At 43.6% G+C, this 16,101-nt stretch overlaps 1 protein-coding gene across 14 annotated transcripts in view; it reads right to left on the reverse strand.

Annotated features, from left to right (window-relative positions):
* The window catches only part of herc2 (HECT and RLD domain containing E3 ubiquitin protein ligase 2), a 190,590-nt gene that overhangs the window by 78,670 nt on the left and 95,819 nt on the right, over positions 1 to 16,101 (reverse strand). For all 14 annotated transcript variants that reach the window (XM_029708353.1, XM_029708347.1, XM_029708357.1 and 11 more), the window contains 13 exons: positions 15,974 to 16,099; positions 15,680 to 15,788; positions 14,519 to 14,658; positions 13,465 to 13,655; positions 12,777 to 12,882; positions 8,080 to 8,171; positions 5,980 to 6,155; positions 4,857 to 4,968; positions 3,029 to 3,110; positions 2,544 to 2,778; positions 2,003 to 2,180; positions 486 to 567; positions 200 to 371 (listed from right to left, as the gene is read on the reverse strand). In XM_029708353.1, coding sequence (XP_029564213.1) covers positions 200 to 371; positions 486 to 567; positions 2,003 to 2,180; positions 2,544 to 2,778; positions 3,029 to 3,110; positions 4,857 to 4,968; positions 5,980 to 6,155; positions 8,080 to 8,171; positions 12,777 to 12,882; positions 13,465 to 13,655; positions 14,519 to 14,658; positions 15,680 to 15,788; positions 15,974 to 16,099 — 1,801 coding nt within the window. The remainder of the gene's footprint in view (positions 1 to 199; positions 372 to 485; positions 568 to 2,002; positions 2,181 to 2,543; positions 2,779 to 3,028; positions 3,111 to 4,856; positions 4,969 to 5,979; positions 6,156 to 8,079; positions 8,172 to 12,776; positions 12,883 to 13,464; positions 13,656 to 14,518; positions 14,659 to 15,679; positions 15,789 to 15,973; positions 16,100 to 16,101) is intronic.

Consider the following 16,101-nt stretch of genomic DNA (forward strand, 5'->3'; position numbering starts at 1 on the left):
AAGTATTCCCATGCTTCTTTATCCCTGCTGATTCCAGAAATTCTCCAACCGGAATGTATGAAAAAAAAAAAACTGGGATTTTTTTTTGACATTTTCAGGATGTTTCGTAATCCTACTCGGCTTTCCACAAGACCATTTCCCTACACCAGCAATAACATCTGCAAAATATGTCTCTGTGACTAATAAAATTTGATCTTACCATGTCCAGACCACTCCAGACTTGGTGAGAGCCAGGGAGAACTGAGCCCCACACTCTATCTGACAGACTCCCTGCCCATTCAGCCTCTCGATGTTTTGAGGGATATTGCAGCCCTCACTGCCGCCCCGACCCAGCTTCCCAAAATCCCCGTCGCCCCAGGAGAACACCAGGCCTGAGGGAGGGAGGGAGGGAGGGAAAGAAGAGAGATCCAGTTCAGAGCACTGCAGTGTAAGGAACACGTGGCTATCTATACAAAAGACGAACACAGACACAAACACACGGGTACCTTCATCTGTCAGGGCTAGAGTTTGAGCATCTCTACTCCCACAAGCCACCTGGACCACACGATGACCCAGAAGCACCTTCACCTGTATCAAAACACAGACAAATCAGATACACAACTTTAACAGTTCTATAGCCAATCTAAAACTACATTATTATAGTATCAGGAGAGTCTCAGAAAACCACATGTATAGTACATTATTATACTACATTATTATAGAACATTATTATAGTACCAGGAAAGTCTCAAACTATATGTATAGTACATTATTGTAGTACATTATTGTAGTACATTATTATAGTACATTATTATAGTACCAGGAAAGTATCAAACTATATGTATAGTACATTATTCTAGTACATTATTCTAGTACCAGGAAAGTCTCAAACTATATGTATAGTACATTATTCTAGTAGCATGTCCACAGAGAGGTAGTGCTAGTATGTACCAGTCGTAGCTGTGTGGTGTCGTCTCTAGTTCGTACCAGTTTGGGTCGTAGCTGCGTGGTGTCGTCTCTAGTTCGTACCAGTTTGGGTCGTAGTTGTCGTCTCTAGTTCGTACCAGTTTGGGTCGTAGCTGCGTGGTGTCGTCTCTAGTTCGTACCAGTTTGGGTCGTAGCTGTGTGGTGTCGTCTCTAGTATGTACCAGTTTGGGTCGTAGCTGTGTGGTGTCGTCTCTAGTTCGTACCAGTTTGGGTCGTAGCTGTGTGGTGTCGTCTCTAGTTCGTACCAGTTTGGGTCGTAGCTGTCGTCTCTAGTTCGTACCAGTTTGGGTCGTAGCTGTGTGGTGTCGTCTCTAGTTCGTACCAGTTTGGGTCGTAGCTGTGTGGTGTCGTCTCTAGTATGTACCAGTTTGGGTCGTAGCTGTGTGGTGTCGTTTCTAGTTCGTACCAGTTTGGGTCGTAGCTGTGTGGTGTCGCCTCTAGTTCGTACCAGTTTGGGTCGTAGCTGTCGTCTCTAGTTCGTACCAGTTTGGGTCGTAGCTGTCGTCTCTAGTTCGTACCAGTTTGGGTCGTAGCTGTGTGGTGTCGTCTCTAGTTCGTACCAGTTTGGGTCGTAGCTGTCGTCTCTAGTTCGTACCAGTTTGGGTCGTAGCTGTGTGGTGTCGTCTCTAGTTCGTACCAGTTTGGGTCGTAGCTGTGTGGTGTCGTCTCTAGTTCGTACCAGTTTGGGTCGTAGCTGTCGTCTCTAGTTCGTACCAGTTTGGGTCGTAGCTGTGTGGTGTCGTCTCTAGTTCGTACCAGTTTGGGTCGTAGCTGTGTGGTGTCGTCTCTAGTATGTACCAGTTTGGGTCGTAGCTGTGTGCTGTCGTCTCTAGTTCGTACCAGTTTGGGTCGTAGCTGTGTGGTGTCGTTTCTAGTTCGTACCAGTTTGGGTCGTAGCTGTGTGGTGTCGCCTCTAGTTCGTACCAGTTTGGGTCGTAGCTGTCGTCTCTAGTTCGTACCAGTTTGGGTCGTAGTTGTCGTCTCTAGTTCGTACCAGTTTGGGTCGTAGCTGTGTGGGGTCGTCTCCAGTACCTACCAGTTTGGGTCGTAGCTGCGTGGTGTTGTCTCCGTGTCCCAGGCGTCCGTACTCCCCCAGGCCCCAGCTATACAGTTCTCCACTGGAGGTGATGGCAGCGCTGTGGGATGAGCCGCAGGCGATGTCTCGAATCCTCTTGGTCTTCAGGGCCTCGATGAGGCGCGGCTTGTCACAGTTCCTACAGGGAGGAAGTGATGCATTGCTTGTCACAGTTCCTACAGGGAGGAAGTGATGCATTGCTTGTCACAGTTCCTACAGGGAGGAAGTGATGCATTGCTTGTCACAGTTCCTACAGGGAGGAAGTGTAGCGTAGTGTACACAGTAGAATGAAAGTCTTCCAGCGTAGCGTACACACTAGAATGAAAGTCTTCCAGCGTAGTGTACACACTAGAATGAAAGTCTCCCAGCGTAGTGTACACAGTAGGTGTGGTGATGTGAGGAATTACATTCAGCTTAGGTGTCCCAATGGGCCCTGGTCAAAAGTAGTGCACTATTTAGGGAATATGGTACAATTTGGGATGCAATCCTATATAAAACTTACATCCTGCTGAAGTGTCCCAGTTTCCCGTCGTCTCCCTCTCCCCAGGAGAACACCTTTCCATCCACGGTGAGGGCCATGGCGTGGCGTCCCCCAGAATGCACTGCAACCTTCTTCACTACGTAGTTACTGAGAGCAGTGATCTGGCGAGGGATCGGGATGGTACCGCTGGACAGACCGAGGCCCAGACGGCCGTTAGTGGCCTCCCCACACGAATAAACCTTCCCCTCCGCCGTCACTGGAACAACACACGTAAGTCAGTTACACACACACACACGTAAGTCAGTTACGCACACACACACACACACACACAAGTCAGTTACGCACGCACGCACACACACACACACACACACACACACACACACACACACACACACACACACACACACACACACACACACAATTCTCAACAGAGACACAGACAACGCCAACAGCAGGTCGTTGCCCTGTGACGTCTTCCATCTGTTCTTGTCTGCGTCTTTACTGACCTGCGAACAGACTCTTGGAGCCGCCGGCCACCTGCACCACGTTGAGGGCCGAGAGAGTTTCAGAGAAGGACGGGACCTTGATCTGAGTAGGAAGAGCACCGACATGCAGAGGATCAGACTAAAGAATTAGACGGCTGTTTTAAACCTTCAACTGCAGCATTTCTCATGGATTTTATATATTGGTTTTGTACAGTATATGTAAAAACTATTGTAAGAAATGCAACACAGTCGGGAACAATGGACGGAGGTACTCCAAACTTTTAGAATTTAAAAAAAATCCATCCGACATTGACTGAATAAAAGCACATCATTTTTTACTGACATGGACAAATAATTCTGGGATTTTGGTGGGAATTCTGTTATTCAATTTATTGCAAAGTTTCACTTTTTATTTTCTTAGAATGCACTCATAAATACATTTTCTAATGGTATCAGGTATTTGTTTATATATTTTGTGTTAAAATAAAGAAAATTATATGTGTCTCATTTGCATATAAACTTGAACAAAAATATAAAAACGCAACATGTGAAGTGTTGGGAGTATTTCTGTCTTTAATAAAGCCCTTTTGTGGGAAAAAAAATAAATCAATCTGATTGGCTGAGCCTGGCTCCCCAGTGGGTGGGCCTGTGCCCTCCCAGGCCCACCCATGACTACGCCCCTGCCCAGTCATGTGAAATCCATAAATTAGGGCCTAACTAATTTATTTAAATTGACAGATTTCCTTCTAATGAACTGTAAATCTTTGAAATTGTTGCATTTATATTTTTGTTCATTATAGAAAACATTAACATAAATGGACAAGACTGCAACTACCAAAAACGCTCTTTGTCTAGGCCTACCTGCAGTCACCTGTGCGGTCTAGATGGCCTCGTTAATTACTGTTGCGTAAGTCAACAAGTGTGTCAATAGCAGGGTACCTTCATATTAAAATCAATAGCTTGGCTCTAAATCACACTATTAAAATCAATAGCTTGGCTCTAGATCACACTATTAAATCAATAGCTTGGCTCTAGATCACACTATTAAATCAATAGCTTGGCTCTAGATCACACTAAATCAATAGCTTGGCTCTAGATCACATTATTAAAATCAATAGCTTGGCTCTAGATCACACTATTAAATCAATAGCTTGGCTCTAGATCACACTATTAAATCAATAGCTTGGCTCTAGATCACACTATTAAAATCAATAGCTTGGCTCTAGATCACACTTAAATCAATAGCTTGGCTCTAGATCACACTATTAAATCAATAGCTTGGCTCTAGATCACACTATTAAATCAATAGCTTGGCTCTAGATCACACGTCACATCGTTCGCCAGATCAGACATTATATCACTATAATCTGAGTGTTCCTTTTCAGAAGTCGTTTTCATTTCAGCGCATCTCATTTGTAAACATTTCAACTTTTTCAATTCCATCAAAATAAAAAGTTATTTTCCCTCTTCTCTTTCTTGTGGTGTCGAGACAATGCGTTCGATCCCAGGCGAAGCTTCAGCGTCCTTATAGCCAATGTTTTCCACTGAGCCCATTTCAGCCATTACCCGGGGTGTGTTTGACAGGTTATTAAAAAAAACATTTCCGTGGTCGTAACATTAACAGGGCAAAACGACAAGCACAAGCAAGAGTATGAAAGAGTCTCGAGAGTAAAATGAAGGCAATCAATCCAGTGAGATTTACTATAAGTTACAAGTAGATTTTTGCACCCCCCAAACACAGGAAATAGATGGTTGGGAAAAAAAAGAGATCGTCAGGTTTAGCAGGGCATGCGCCTTGCTATTATATGGCAAATAAAATTTAGGCTAATCAAAGCAGACCAAGCAGTACCTTGGATCCCTTCAGTCCTCCCAGCTGGTCTTTGTCATTGAGTCCCCAGACGAACACCTTGGTCCGGATGGTGGCAGCAGACTCCAGACCTGACGACTTCTTACGGGCCAGACTAGCAGAACAGAAAGAGAGGAATCAGACATCTGTAATAAGAAACTTAACCCAGCAGGGATATAAAGGTCTAAACATGGACAAAATGATCTCTACTGACTCAGAGGCCAAAAATGCTATGAAGGAATCAGAGAATTAATAAAAATGTATTGATAATTTAGAGGTCATTTCATGCTTTCATAACTTTTACTGACAATTACCCACGTCGTATTCTGCTGGTAATGCTACCTTACTCGACACCTTCTTTGATAACTTAGATATTCCTACAGTTGTAGGAATATGCAATAGATAACACTTGTGACCGATGTAAGCTGGCTCCTGATACTTTATTACAGGTGTTGGACACGCCGGAAATGGACCGATTTCTGGATATCAATTTTTTTTAGATGTTTTCAAAGATATCGGAGAGACCTATAGAACTTTCTGCCTTTATTGCATCATTCAGAATGGCACTGCAGGAGGCCCCTTAAGCAGTTCTATGGAGTGGCACCGCAGGAGGCCCCTCTAAACAGACGATCCTAGGCCGCTAGAACCCAGAGGATCCTAGGCCGCTAGAACCCGGAAGATCCTAGGCCGCTAGGACCCAGAGGATCCTAGGCCGCTAGAACACAGGGTGTATGGTCTAGGGTGTATGGTCTAGGGTGTATGGTCTAGGGTGTATGGTCTAGGGTGTATGGTCTAGGGTGTATGGTCTAGGGTGTATGGTCTAGGGTGTATGGTCTAGGGTGTATGGTCTAGGGTGTATGGTCTAGGGTGTATGGTCTAGGGTGTATGGTCTAGGGTGTATGGTCTAGGGTGTATGGTCTAGGGTGTATGGTCTAGGGTGTATGGTCTAGGGTGTATGGTCTAGGGTGTATGGTCTAGGGTGTATGGTCTAGGGTGTATGGTCTAGGGTGTATGGTCTAGGGTGTATGGTCTAGGGTGTATGGTCTAGGGTGTATGGTCTAGGGTGTATGGTCTAGGGATTGATTTAGGATTGCGGCACTACTTTAAACACAGAATCATTCCTCACCTCCCAGTAGGTGTCTTCTCATCATCCTCTTCCTCGTTGTCTGAAGCCAGGAACGGCACGGTGGCCAGGTCTTCAGCCTCTGCTCTGATCCGTCCCACGATACCCAGGCAGTGGATCTTACAGTCGATACCGGAGCTACGGCACTGCTTGATGGCTATCTCTATGTACCTGTGGTACTGGAAGAGAATACAGCACACAGTTAACACTGGTTACGTGCTACTGAGGAATTACAACATATTCCCTCTTTTGAAGCTGGAGTGTTTGATTTACAATTACATAGTTTACAAACAGTGGACTAAAAACAAGCCTAAATGTGAGGTTCTGACGGGGTACAGCAGTAGAGCTAATTTATGAGTTATATTCTTCAAGAATCAATGGCCCGTATATTAGGTACATCAGTCCGTTCACGAAAATGGATCGCTCCTACAGACAGTGAGTCCCGTGTCTTGCTATATAAAGCAGGCAGACAGGCATCAAGACATTCAGTTACTGTTCTATTGAACGTTAGAATGGACAAACGGGTTGATCATCGGTGCCAGGCGTGTGGTGAGAAACACATGGCTTCAGACTGGATCTTAGTGGTGAGAAACACATGGCTTCAGACTGGATCTTAGTGGTGAGAAACACATGGCTTCAGGCTGGATCTTAGTGGTGAGAAACAACATGGCTTCAGGCTGGATCTTAGTGGTGAGAAACAACATGGCTTCAGACTGGATCTTAGTGGTGAGAAACAACATGGCTTCAGACTGGATCTTAGTGGTGAGAAACACATGGCTTCAGACTGGATCTTAGTGGTGAGAAACAACATGGCTTCAGACTGGATCTTAGTGGTGAGAAACAACATGGCTTCAGACTGGATCTTAGTGGTGAGAAACACATGGCTTCAGACTGGATCTTAGTGGTGAGAAACAACATGGCTTCAGACTGGATCTTAGTGGTGAGAAACAACATGGCTTCAGACTGGATCTTAGTGGTGAGAAACACATGGCTTCAGACTGGATCTTAGTGGTGAGAAACACATGGCTTCAGGCTGGATCTTAGTGGTGAGAAACACAACATGGCTTCAGGCTGGATCTTAGTGGTGAGAAACAACATGGCTTCAGGCTGGATCTTAGTGGTGTGCTGGTTCCAGTATCTCAGAAACAACCTGCCTCCTGGGGTTTTCACGCACAACAGTGTCTAGGGTTTACAGAGAACGATGCGATAAACAAAAAACATCCAGTCAGCGGTAGTCCTGTGGGTGAAAACAGCTCGTTCATGAGAGGTCCAAGGAGAATGGCAAGAATCGTGCAAGCTAACAGGCAGGTCACAAACAGACAAATAACAGCGCGGTACAACAGTGGTGTGAAGAACGACATCTCAGAACGCACAACTGGTCGGTCCTTGTCATAGATGGGCTACGCCAGCACCGGGTTCCACTCCTATCAGCTAAAAACAAGAAGAAGTGCACGAGTCCATGGCCCCATCCTGCCTGGTGGCGGTGTAGGCAGCACGAGTCCATGGCCCCATCCTGCCTGGTGGCGGTGTAGGCAGCACGAGTCCATGGCCCCATCCTGCCTGGTGGCGGTGTAGGCAGCACGAGTCCATGGCCCCATCCTGCCTGGTGTCTACGGTACAGGTTGGTGTCGGCGTAGGCAGCATGAGTCCATGGCCCCATCCTGCCTGGTGTCAACGGTACAGGTTGGTGGCGGTGTGAGTCCATGGCCCCATCCTGCCTGGTGTCAATGGTACAGGTTGGTGGCGGCGTAGGCAGCACGAGTCCATGGCCCCATCCTGCCTGGTGTCAACGGTACAGGTTGGTGGCGGCGTAGAGAATGTTTTCCTGGCACACGTTAGGTCCCTTGATACCAATTGAGCAACGTTTCCACGCCCCGAAAACTTCAGGCTGTTCTGGTCCGAGTCGGTACTAGATGGGTGTACCTAATGAACTATCCACTGAGTGTATATTTAATATACAAGTCCAAAAATGGATGTCCCTATCCCAGATAGCCCCTATAAATTAAGTGAACGTACCTCAGTGTCATTGAGCAGAGGAACAGTGTTGTCTGTAGGGTTAATGTATATAGATAATGTAGATAATGTAGGTAATGTTTCAGTTACCTCAGTGCAGTCATTGAGCAGAGGAACAGTGGTGTCTGTAGGATTAATGTTGATAGTCTTCAGCTCTACCAGGTTGTTCAGCGAACTGCCACCTAGACAGGGAAAATACTAGCATGAGAATATGGCTCTGGTACATACCAAGTCATTTAAATACTAGCATAATACTGCTCTGGTACATACCAAGTCATTTAAATACTAGCATAATACTGCTCTGGTACAAACCAAGTCATTTAAATACTAGCATAATACTGCTCTGGTACAAACCAAGTCATTTAAATACTAGCATAATACTGCTCTGGTACAAACCAAGTCATTTAAATACTAGCATAATACTGCTCTGGTACAAACCAAGTCATTTAAATACTAGCATAATACTGCTCTGGTACATACCAAGTCATTTAAATACTAGCATAATACTGCTCTGGTACAAACCAAGTCATTTAAATACTAGCATAATACTGCTCTGGTACAAACCAAGTCATTTAAATACTAACATAATACTGCTCTGGTACAAACCAAGTCATTTAAATACTAACATAATACTGCTCTGGTACAAACCAAGTCATTTAAATACTAGCATAATACTGCTCTGGTACAAACCAAGTCATTTAAATACTAACATAATACTGCTCTGGTACAAACCAAGTCATTTAAATACTAGCATAATACTGCTCTGGTACATACCAAGTCATTTAAATACTAGCATAATACTGCTCTGGTACATAGCAAGTCATTTAAATACTAGCATAATACTGCTCTGGTACATAGCAAGTCATTTAAATACTAGCATAATACTGCTCTGGTACATACCAAGTCATTTAAATACTAGCATAATACTGCTCTGGTACATACCAAGTCATTTAAATACTAGCATAATACTGCTCTGGTACAAACCAAGTCATTTAAATACTAACATAATACTGCTCTGGTACAAACCAAGTCATTTAAATACTAGCATAATACTGCTCTGGTACAAACCAAGTCATTTAAATACTAGCATAATACTGCTCTGGTACATACCAAGTCATTTAAATACTAGCATAATACTGCTCTGGTACATACCAAGTCATTTAAATACTAGCATAATACTGCTCTGGTACATACCAAGTCATTTAAATACTAGCATAATACTGCTCTGGTACATACCAAGTCATTTAAATACTAGCATAATACTGCTCTGGTACATACCAAGTCATTTAAATACTAGCATAATACTGCTCTGGTACATACCAAGTCATTTAAATACTAGCATAATACTGCTCTGGTACAAACCAAGTCATTTAAATACTAACATAATACTGCTCTGGTACATACCAAGTCATTTAAATACTAGCATAATACTGCTCTGGTACAAACCAAGTCATTTAAATACTAACATAATACTGCTCTGGTACATACCAAGTCATTTAAATACTAGCATAATACTGCTCTGGTCCAAACCAAGTCATTTAAATACTAGCATAATACTGCTCTGGTACATACCAAGTCATTTAAATACTAGCATAATACTGCTCTGGTACAAACCAAGTCATTTAAATACTAACATAATACTGCTCTGGTACAAACCAAGTCATTTAAATACTAACATAATACTGCTCTGGTACAAACCAAGTCTGCTCTTGGTTTGTTCTACTGTATTATTTACTGTATGTTTGTTTATTCCATTTTGTTTATTCCTCTGTTGTTGTTTGTGTGGAACTGCTTTGCTTTATCTTGACCAGGTCGCAGTTGTAAATGAGAACTTGTTCTCAACTGGCCTACCTGGTTAAATAAAGGACTTGTTCTCAACTGGCCTACCTGGTTAAATAAAGGACTTGTTCTCAACTAGCCTACCTGGTTAAATAAAGGACTCGTTCTCAACTGGCCTACCTGGTTAAATAAAGGACTCGTTCTCAACTGGCCTACCTGGTTAAATAAAGGACTCGTTCTCAACTGGCCTACCTGGTTAAATAAAGGACTTGTTCTCAACTGGCCTACCTGGTTAAATAAAGGTGAAATAAAATTAACCAATATACTGGTATGTCCACCAGTGTAGAGGCTATAAAGCATTATGTCCACCAGTGTAGAGGCTATAAAGCATTATGTCCACCAGTGTAGCAGCTATAAAGCATTATGTCCACCAGTGTAGAGGCTATAAAGCATTATGTCCACCAGTGTAGAGGCTATAAAGCATTATGTCCACCAGTGTAGCAGCTATAAAGCATTATGTCCACCAGTGTAGAGACTATAAAGCATTATGTCCACCAGTGTAGAGGCTATAAAGCATTATGTCCACCAGTGTAGAGGCTATAAAGCATTATGTCCACCAGTGTAGAGGCTATAAAGCATTATGTCCACCAGTGTAGCAGCTATAAAGCATTATGTCCACCAGTGTAGAGGCTATAAAGCATTATGTCCACCAGTGTAGAGGCTATAAAGCATTATGTCCACCAGTGTAGCAGCTATAAAGCATTATGTCCACCAGTGTAGAGGCTATAAGGCATTATGTCCACCAGTGTAGAGGCTATAAAGCATTATGTCCATCAGTGTAGCAGCTATAAAGCATTATGTCCACCAGTGTAGAGGCTATAAGGCATTATGTCCACCAGTGTAGAGGCTATAAAGCATTATGTCCATCAGCGTAGAGGCTATAAAGCATTATGTCCACCAGTGTAGAGGCTATAAGGCATTATGTCCATCAGGGTAGAGGCTATAAAGCATTATGTCCATCAGCGTAGAGGCTATAAAGCATTATGTCCGTCAGTGTAGCAGCTATAAAGCATTATGTCCGTCAGTGTAGCAGCTATAAAGCATTATGTCCATCAGTGTAGAGGCTATAAAGCATTATGTCCACCAGTGTAGAGGCTATAAAGCATTATGTCCACCAGTGTAGAGGCTATAAAGCATTATGTCCACCAGTGTAGCAGCTATAAAGCATTATGTCCACCAGTGTAGAGGCTATAAAGCATTATGTCCACCAGTGTAGAGGCTATAAAGCATTATGTCCACCAGTGTAGCAGCTATAAAGCATTATGTCCACCAGTGTAGAGGCTATAAGGCATTATGTCCACCAGTGTAGAGGCTATAAAGCATTATGTCCATCAGTGTAGCAGCTATAAAGCATTATGTCCACCAGTGTAGAGGCTATAAGGCATTATGTCCACCAGTGTAGAGGCTATAAAGCATTATGTCCATCAGCGTAGAGGCTATAAAGCATTATGTCCACCAGTGTAGAGGCTATAAGGCATTATGTCCATCAGGGTAGAGGCTATAAAGCATTATGTCCATCAGCGTAGAGGCTATAAAGCATTATGTCCGTCAGTGTAGCAGCTATAAAGCATTATGTCCGTCAGTGTAGCAGCTATAAAGCATTATGTCCATCAGCGTAGAGGCTATAAAGCATTATGTCCGTCAGTGTAGCAGCTATAAAGCATTATGTCCATCAGCGTAGAGGCTATAAAGCATTATGTCCATCAGCGTAGAGGCTATAAAGCATTATGTCCATCAGCGTAGAGGCTATAAAGCATTATGTCCACCAGTGTAGAGGCTATAAAGCATTATGTCCATCAGGGTAGAGGCTATAAAGCATTATGTCCACCAGTGTAGCAGCTATAAAGCATTATGTCCATCAGGGTAGAGGCTATAAAGCATTATGTCCATCAGCGTAGAGGCTATAAAGCATTATGTCCGTCAGTGTAGCAGCTATAAAGCATTATGTCCATCAGCGTAGAGGCTATAAAGCATTATGTCCATCAGCGTAGAGGCTATAAAGCATTATGTCCACCAGCGTAGAGGCTATAAAGCATTATGTCCATCAGCGTAGAGGCTATAAAGCATTATGTCCACCAGCGTAGAGGCTATAAAGCATTATGTCCACCAGTGTAGAGGCTATAAAGCATTATGTCCACCAGCGTAGAGGCTATAAAGCATTATGTCCACCAGCGTAGAGGCTATAAAGCATTATGTCCACCAGCGTAGAGGCTATAAAGCATTATGTCCACCAGTGTAGAGGCTATAAAGCATTATGTCCACCAGCGTAGAGGCTATAAAGCATTATGTCCGTCAGTGTAGCAGCTATAAAGCATTATGTCCACCAGCGTAGAGGCTATAAAGCATTATGTCCACCAGTGTAGAGGCTATAAAGCATTATGTCCACCAGCGTAGAGGCTATAAAGCATTATGTCCGTCAGTGTAGCAGCTATAAAGCATTATGTCCATCAGCGTAGAGGCTATAAAGCATTATGTCCATCAGCGTAGAGGCCATAAAGCATTATGTCCGTCAGTGTAGAGGCTATAAAGCATTATGTCCATCAGCGTAGAGGCTATAAAGCATTATGTCCACCAGCGTAGAGGCTATAAAGCATTATGTCCATCAGCGTAGAGGCTATAAAGCATTATGTCCATCAGCGTAGAGGCTATAAAGCATTATGTCCATCAGCGTAGAGGCTATAAAGCATTATGTCCACCAGCGTAGAGGCTATAAAGCATTATGTCCACCAGTGTAGAGGCTATAAAGCATTATGTCCATCAGCGTAGAGGCTATAAAGCATTATGTCCACCAGCGTAGAGGCTATAAAGCATTATGTCACGATGGGAAGTTTTCTTCTTCGCCCAGACAACTTGCCAGCGCCAACTTTATCGGCATTTCTATGCCAAACGCCAGCGATTACCGGCTAACGGAAACCCTGGTGTGTGTGTGTGTGTGTGTGTGTGTGTACCTGAGACCACCACCAGAGAGGGCATATAGCTGCTGTCTGCAGGGTCCACCGTCATCTTCAGCCTGTGGACCAACACATCAGGTAACAGCTCCAGACGGATCCAGTGCTACAGAGAGACAGAGAGACAGGACAGAGAGAGAGAGATAGGACAGAGAGATAGGACAGACAGACAGGACAGAGAGACAGGACAGAGAGAGACAGAGAGACAGAGAGAGGACAGAGAAAGAGAGAGAGAGACAGGAGAGAGAGAGACAGGAGAGAGAGACAGGAGAGAGAGAGAGAGAGAGACAGGACAGAGAGACATGGTCAGTAAAACAACCAATAAGAAAAATGAACGCCAACACGCCCCGCCTCCCTCCACCAACACGCCCCGCCTCCCTCCACCAACACGCCCCGCCTCCCTCCACCAACACGCCCCGCCTCCCTCCACCAACCCGCCCCGCCTCCCTCCACCAACACGCCCCGCCTCCCTCCACCAACACGCCCCGCCTCCCTCCACCAACACGCCCCGCCTCCCTCCACCAACACGCCCCGCCTCCCTCCACCAACACGCCCCGCCTCCCTCCACCAACACGCCCCGCCTCCCTCCACCAACACGCCCCGCCTCCCTCCACCAACACGCCCCGCCTCCACCCTGCCTCTACAGGGAAACAGAAGCCATACCAGACGGCTGGTGTTTTGCTCTCACCTTCCCCTGTGACCCGGAGGATTGCCAGCAGAGCTCACTGCAGTCGATGAGGCGGGACGCCTGGTTCACAGACGACGACACGGTGAGGCCTTTCACGGCTCTGGACCACTCATCTACCAGCATGCCCCTCTGGTTGCTATGGTGACGCTTCAACTGCTTCCCTGAGCGCCCGCAGAACGCTGGAGACTGGCCTGGAGGAGAACAGACAGATTATCACTACTGGCCTGGAGGAGAACAGACAGATTATCACTACTGGCCTGGAGGAGAACAGACAGATTATCACTACTGGCCTGGAGGAGAACAGACAGATTATCACTACTGGCCTGGAGGAGAACAGACAGATTATCACTACTGGCCTGGAGGAGAACAGACAGATTATCACTACTGGCCTGGAGGAGAACAGACAGATTATCACTACTGGCCTGGAGGAGAACAGACAGATTATCACTACTGGCCTGGAGGAGAACAGACAGATTATCACTACTGGCCTGGAGGAGAACAGACAGATTATCACTACTGGCCTGGAGGAGAACAGACAGAGATTATCACTACTGGCCTGGAGGAGAACAGACAGAGATTATCACTACTGGCCTGGAGGAGAACAGACAGAGATTATCACTACTGGCCTGGAGGAGAACAGACAGAGATTATCACTACTGGTCTGGAGGAGAACAGACAGAGATTATCACTACTGGGCTGGAGGAGAACAGACAGATTATCACTACTGGCCTGGAGGAGAACAGACAGATTATCACTACTGGCCTGGAGGAGAACAGACAGATTATCACTACTGGCCTGGAGGAGAACAGACAGATTATCACTACTGGCCTGGAGGAGAACAGACAGATTATCACTACATAGACATAAAGAGGCAGATTAAATCCTGAACTAAAAACATTCTGAATGGAGATTCTCTACTGAAAAAGGACATTGGAGTCCAAGACCAGGAAACAGCACTATAAAGTATAAAACACAAAAACAATGTTTTAAATTTTGAAAAAGAATTCAGATTCAGATCAAATCTCATTGAAAAAAACAGAAGTGTGGAACTCGCCTGGTTCGTTGATGCGTCCGAAAGAGTGCTTTGCGTTGTGTTGTCGCGTTTTGAAACATCTCTCACAGAAGTCAAAGTCATCACAGTGTCGACATTTAAACCTGGGGCCGTTGATGGGGAACATATGACAGCCATCACAGCTGCAGGAACAGAGGTAGAACAGAGGGGCCATTACAGAATGGATAATAGGTTAAAACATAGATAGATAAAATAGATCGATCTATCTACCAGGCAATCTATCTACCCATCTATCTAATCTATTTTATCTATCTATCTATCTAATCTATTTTATCTATCTATCTATCTAATCTATCTAATCTATTTTATCTATCTATCTATCTATTTTATCTATCTATCTATTTTATCTATCTATCTATTTTATCTATCTATCTATCTATTTTATCTATCTATCTATTTTATCTATCTATCTATTTTATCTATCTATCTATCTAATCTATTTTATCTATCTATCTATCTAATCTATCTAATCTATTTTATCTATCTATCTATCTATCTATTTTATCTATCTATCTATTTTATCTATCTATCTATTTTATCTATCGATCTATCTATCTATTTTATCTATCGATCGATCGATAAAATAGATAGATAGATAAAATAGATTAGATAGATAGATAGATAGATAGATACTATAGATATATACTATAGATAGACACTATAGATAGATAGATAGATAGATAGATAAAATAGATTAGATAGATAGATAGATAGATAGATAGATAGATAGATAGATAGATAGATAGATAGATAGATAGATAGATAGATAGATAGATAGATAGATAGATAGATAGATAGATAGATAGATAGATAGATAGATAGATAGATAGGATAGATAGATAGATAGATAGATAGATAGATAGATAGATAGATAGATAGATAGATAGATAGATAGATAGATAGATAGATAGATAGATAGATAGATAGATAGATAGATAGATAGATAGATATAGATAGATAGATAGATAGATAGATAGATAGATAGATAGATAGATAGATAGATAGATAGATAGATAGATACTTGGGTAATATCATTGTGAACAGTACTGAGGCTATCGTTTTCTTAACGGACTTGCCTGGTAAAAAATAAATAAAAGGTGAAATAAAACATCTATATAAAACCCAAATGTACTGTATCCGTACCGGACACCAGGGTGAACACTGGGTACCAGCTCCATCTCAGACAACAGCCCGGTCCAGTGAGACTGCTGAGTGAAGTCCACAATCACATCCTTCCCATTGGCGCTGAAAGCTGAACACATGACAAGGACCATAGTTGATGTATAATCTTTATTTAAGCAGGTAGATCACCTGAGGGGAATATTCTCCTTTAAAATAACAGGTTACAGGAGGTCCACTTTGTTTGGTCCTTAAATACAGGTAGAAAACAACAACAACAAAAAACAGGGGGAAAAAAATAGCGAACGAGTGACTTACCCTTGACCACTCCCACACTCCTGTGAGTGACGGAGCCCCATTTGTACTTTGGCGTCGTGACGGTAGACTTCACCCTCACTTTGTCCCCGATCTTAATGTGGGACGGAGAAGTCTGTGGTGGGAAGCCT

Source organism: Salmo trutta, chromosome 22 (genome assembly GCF_901001165.1).
Source record: "Salmo trutta chromosome 22, fSalTru1.1, whole genome shotgun sequence".
Taxonomy (NCBI): Eukaryota; Metazoa; Chordata; class Actinopteri; order Salmoniformes; family Salmonidae; genus Salmo; species Salmo trutta.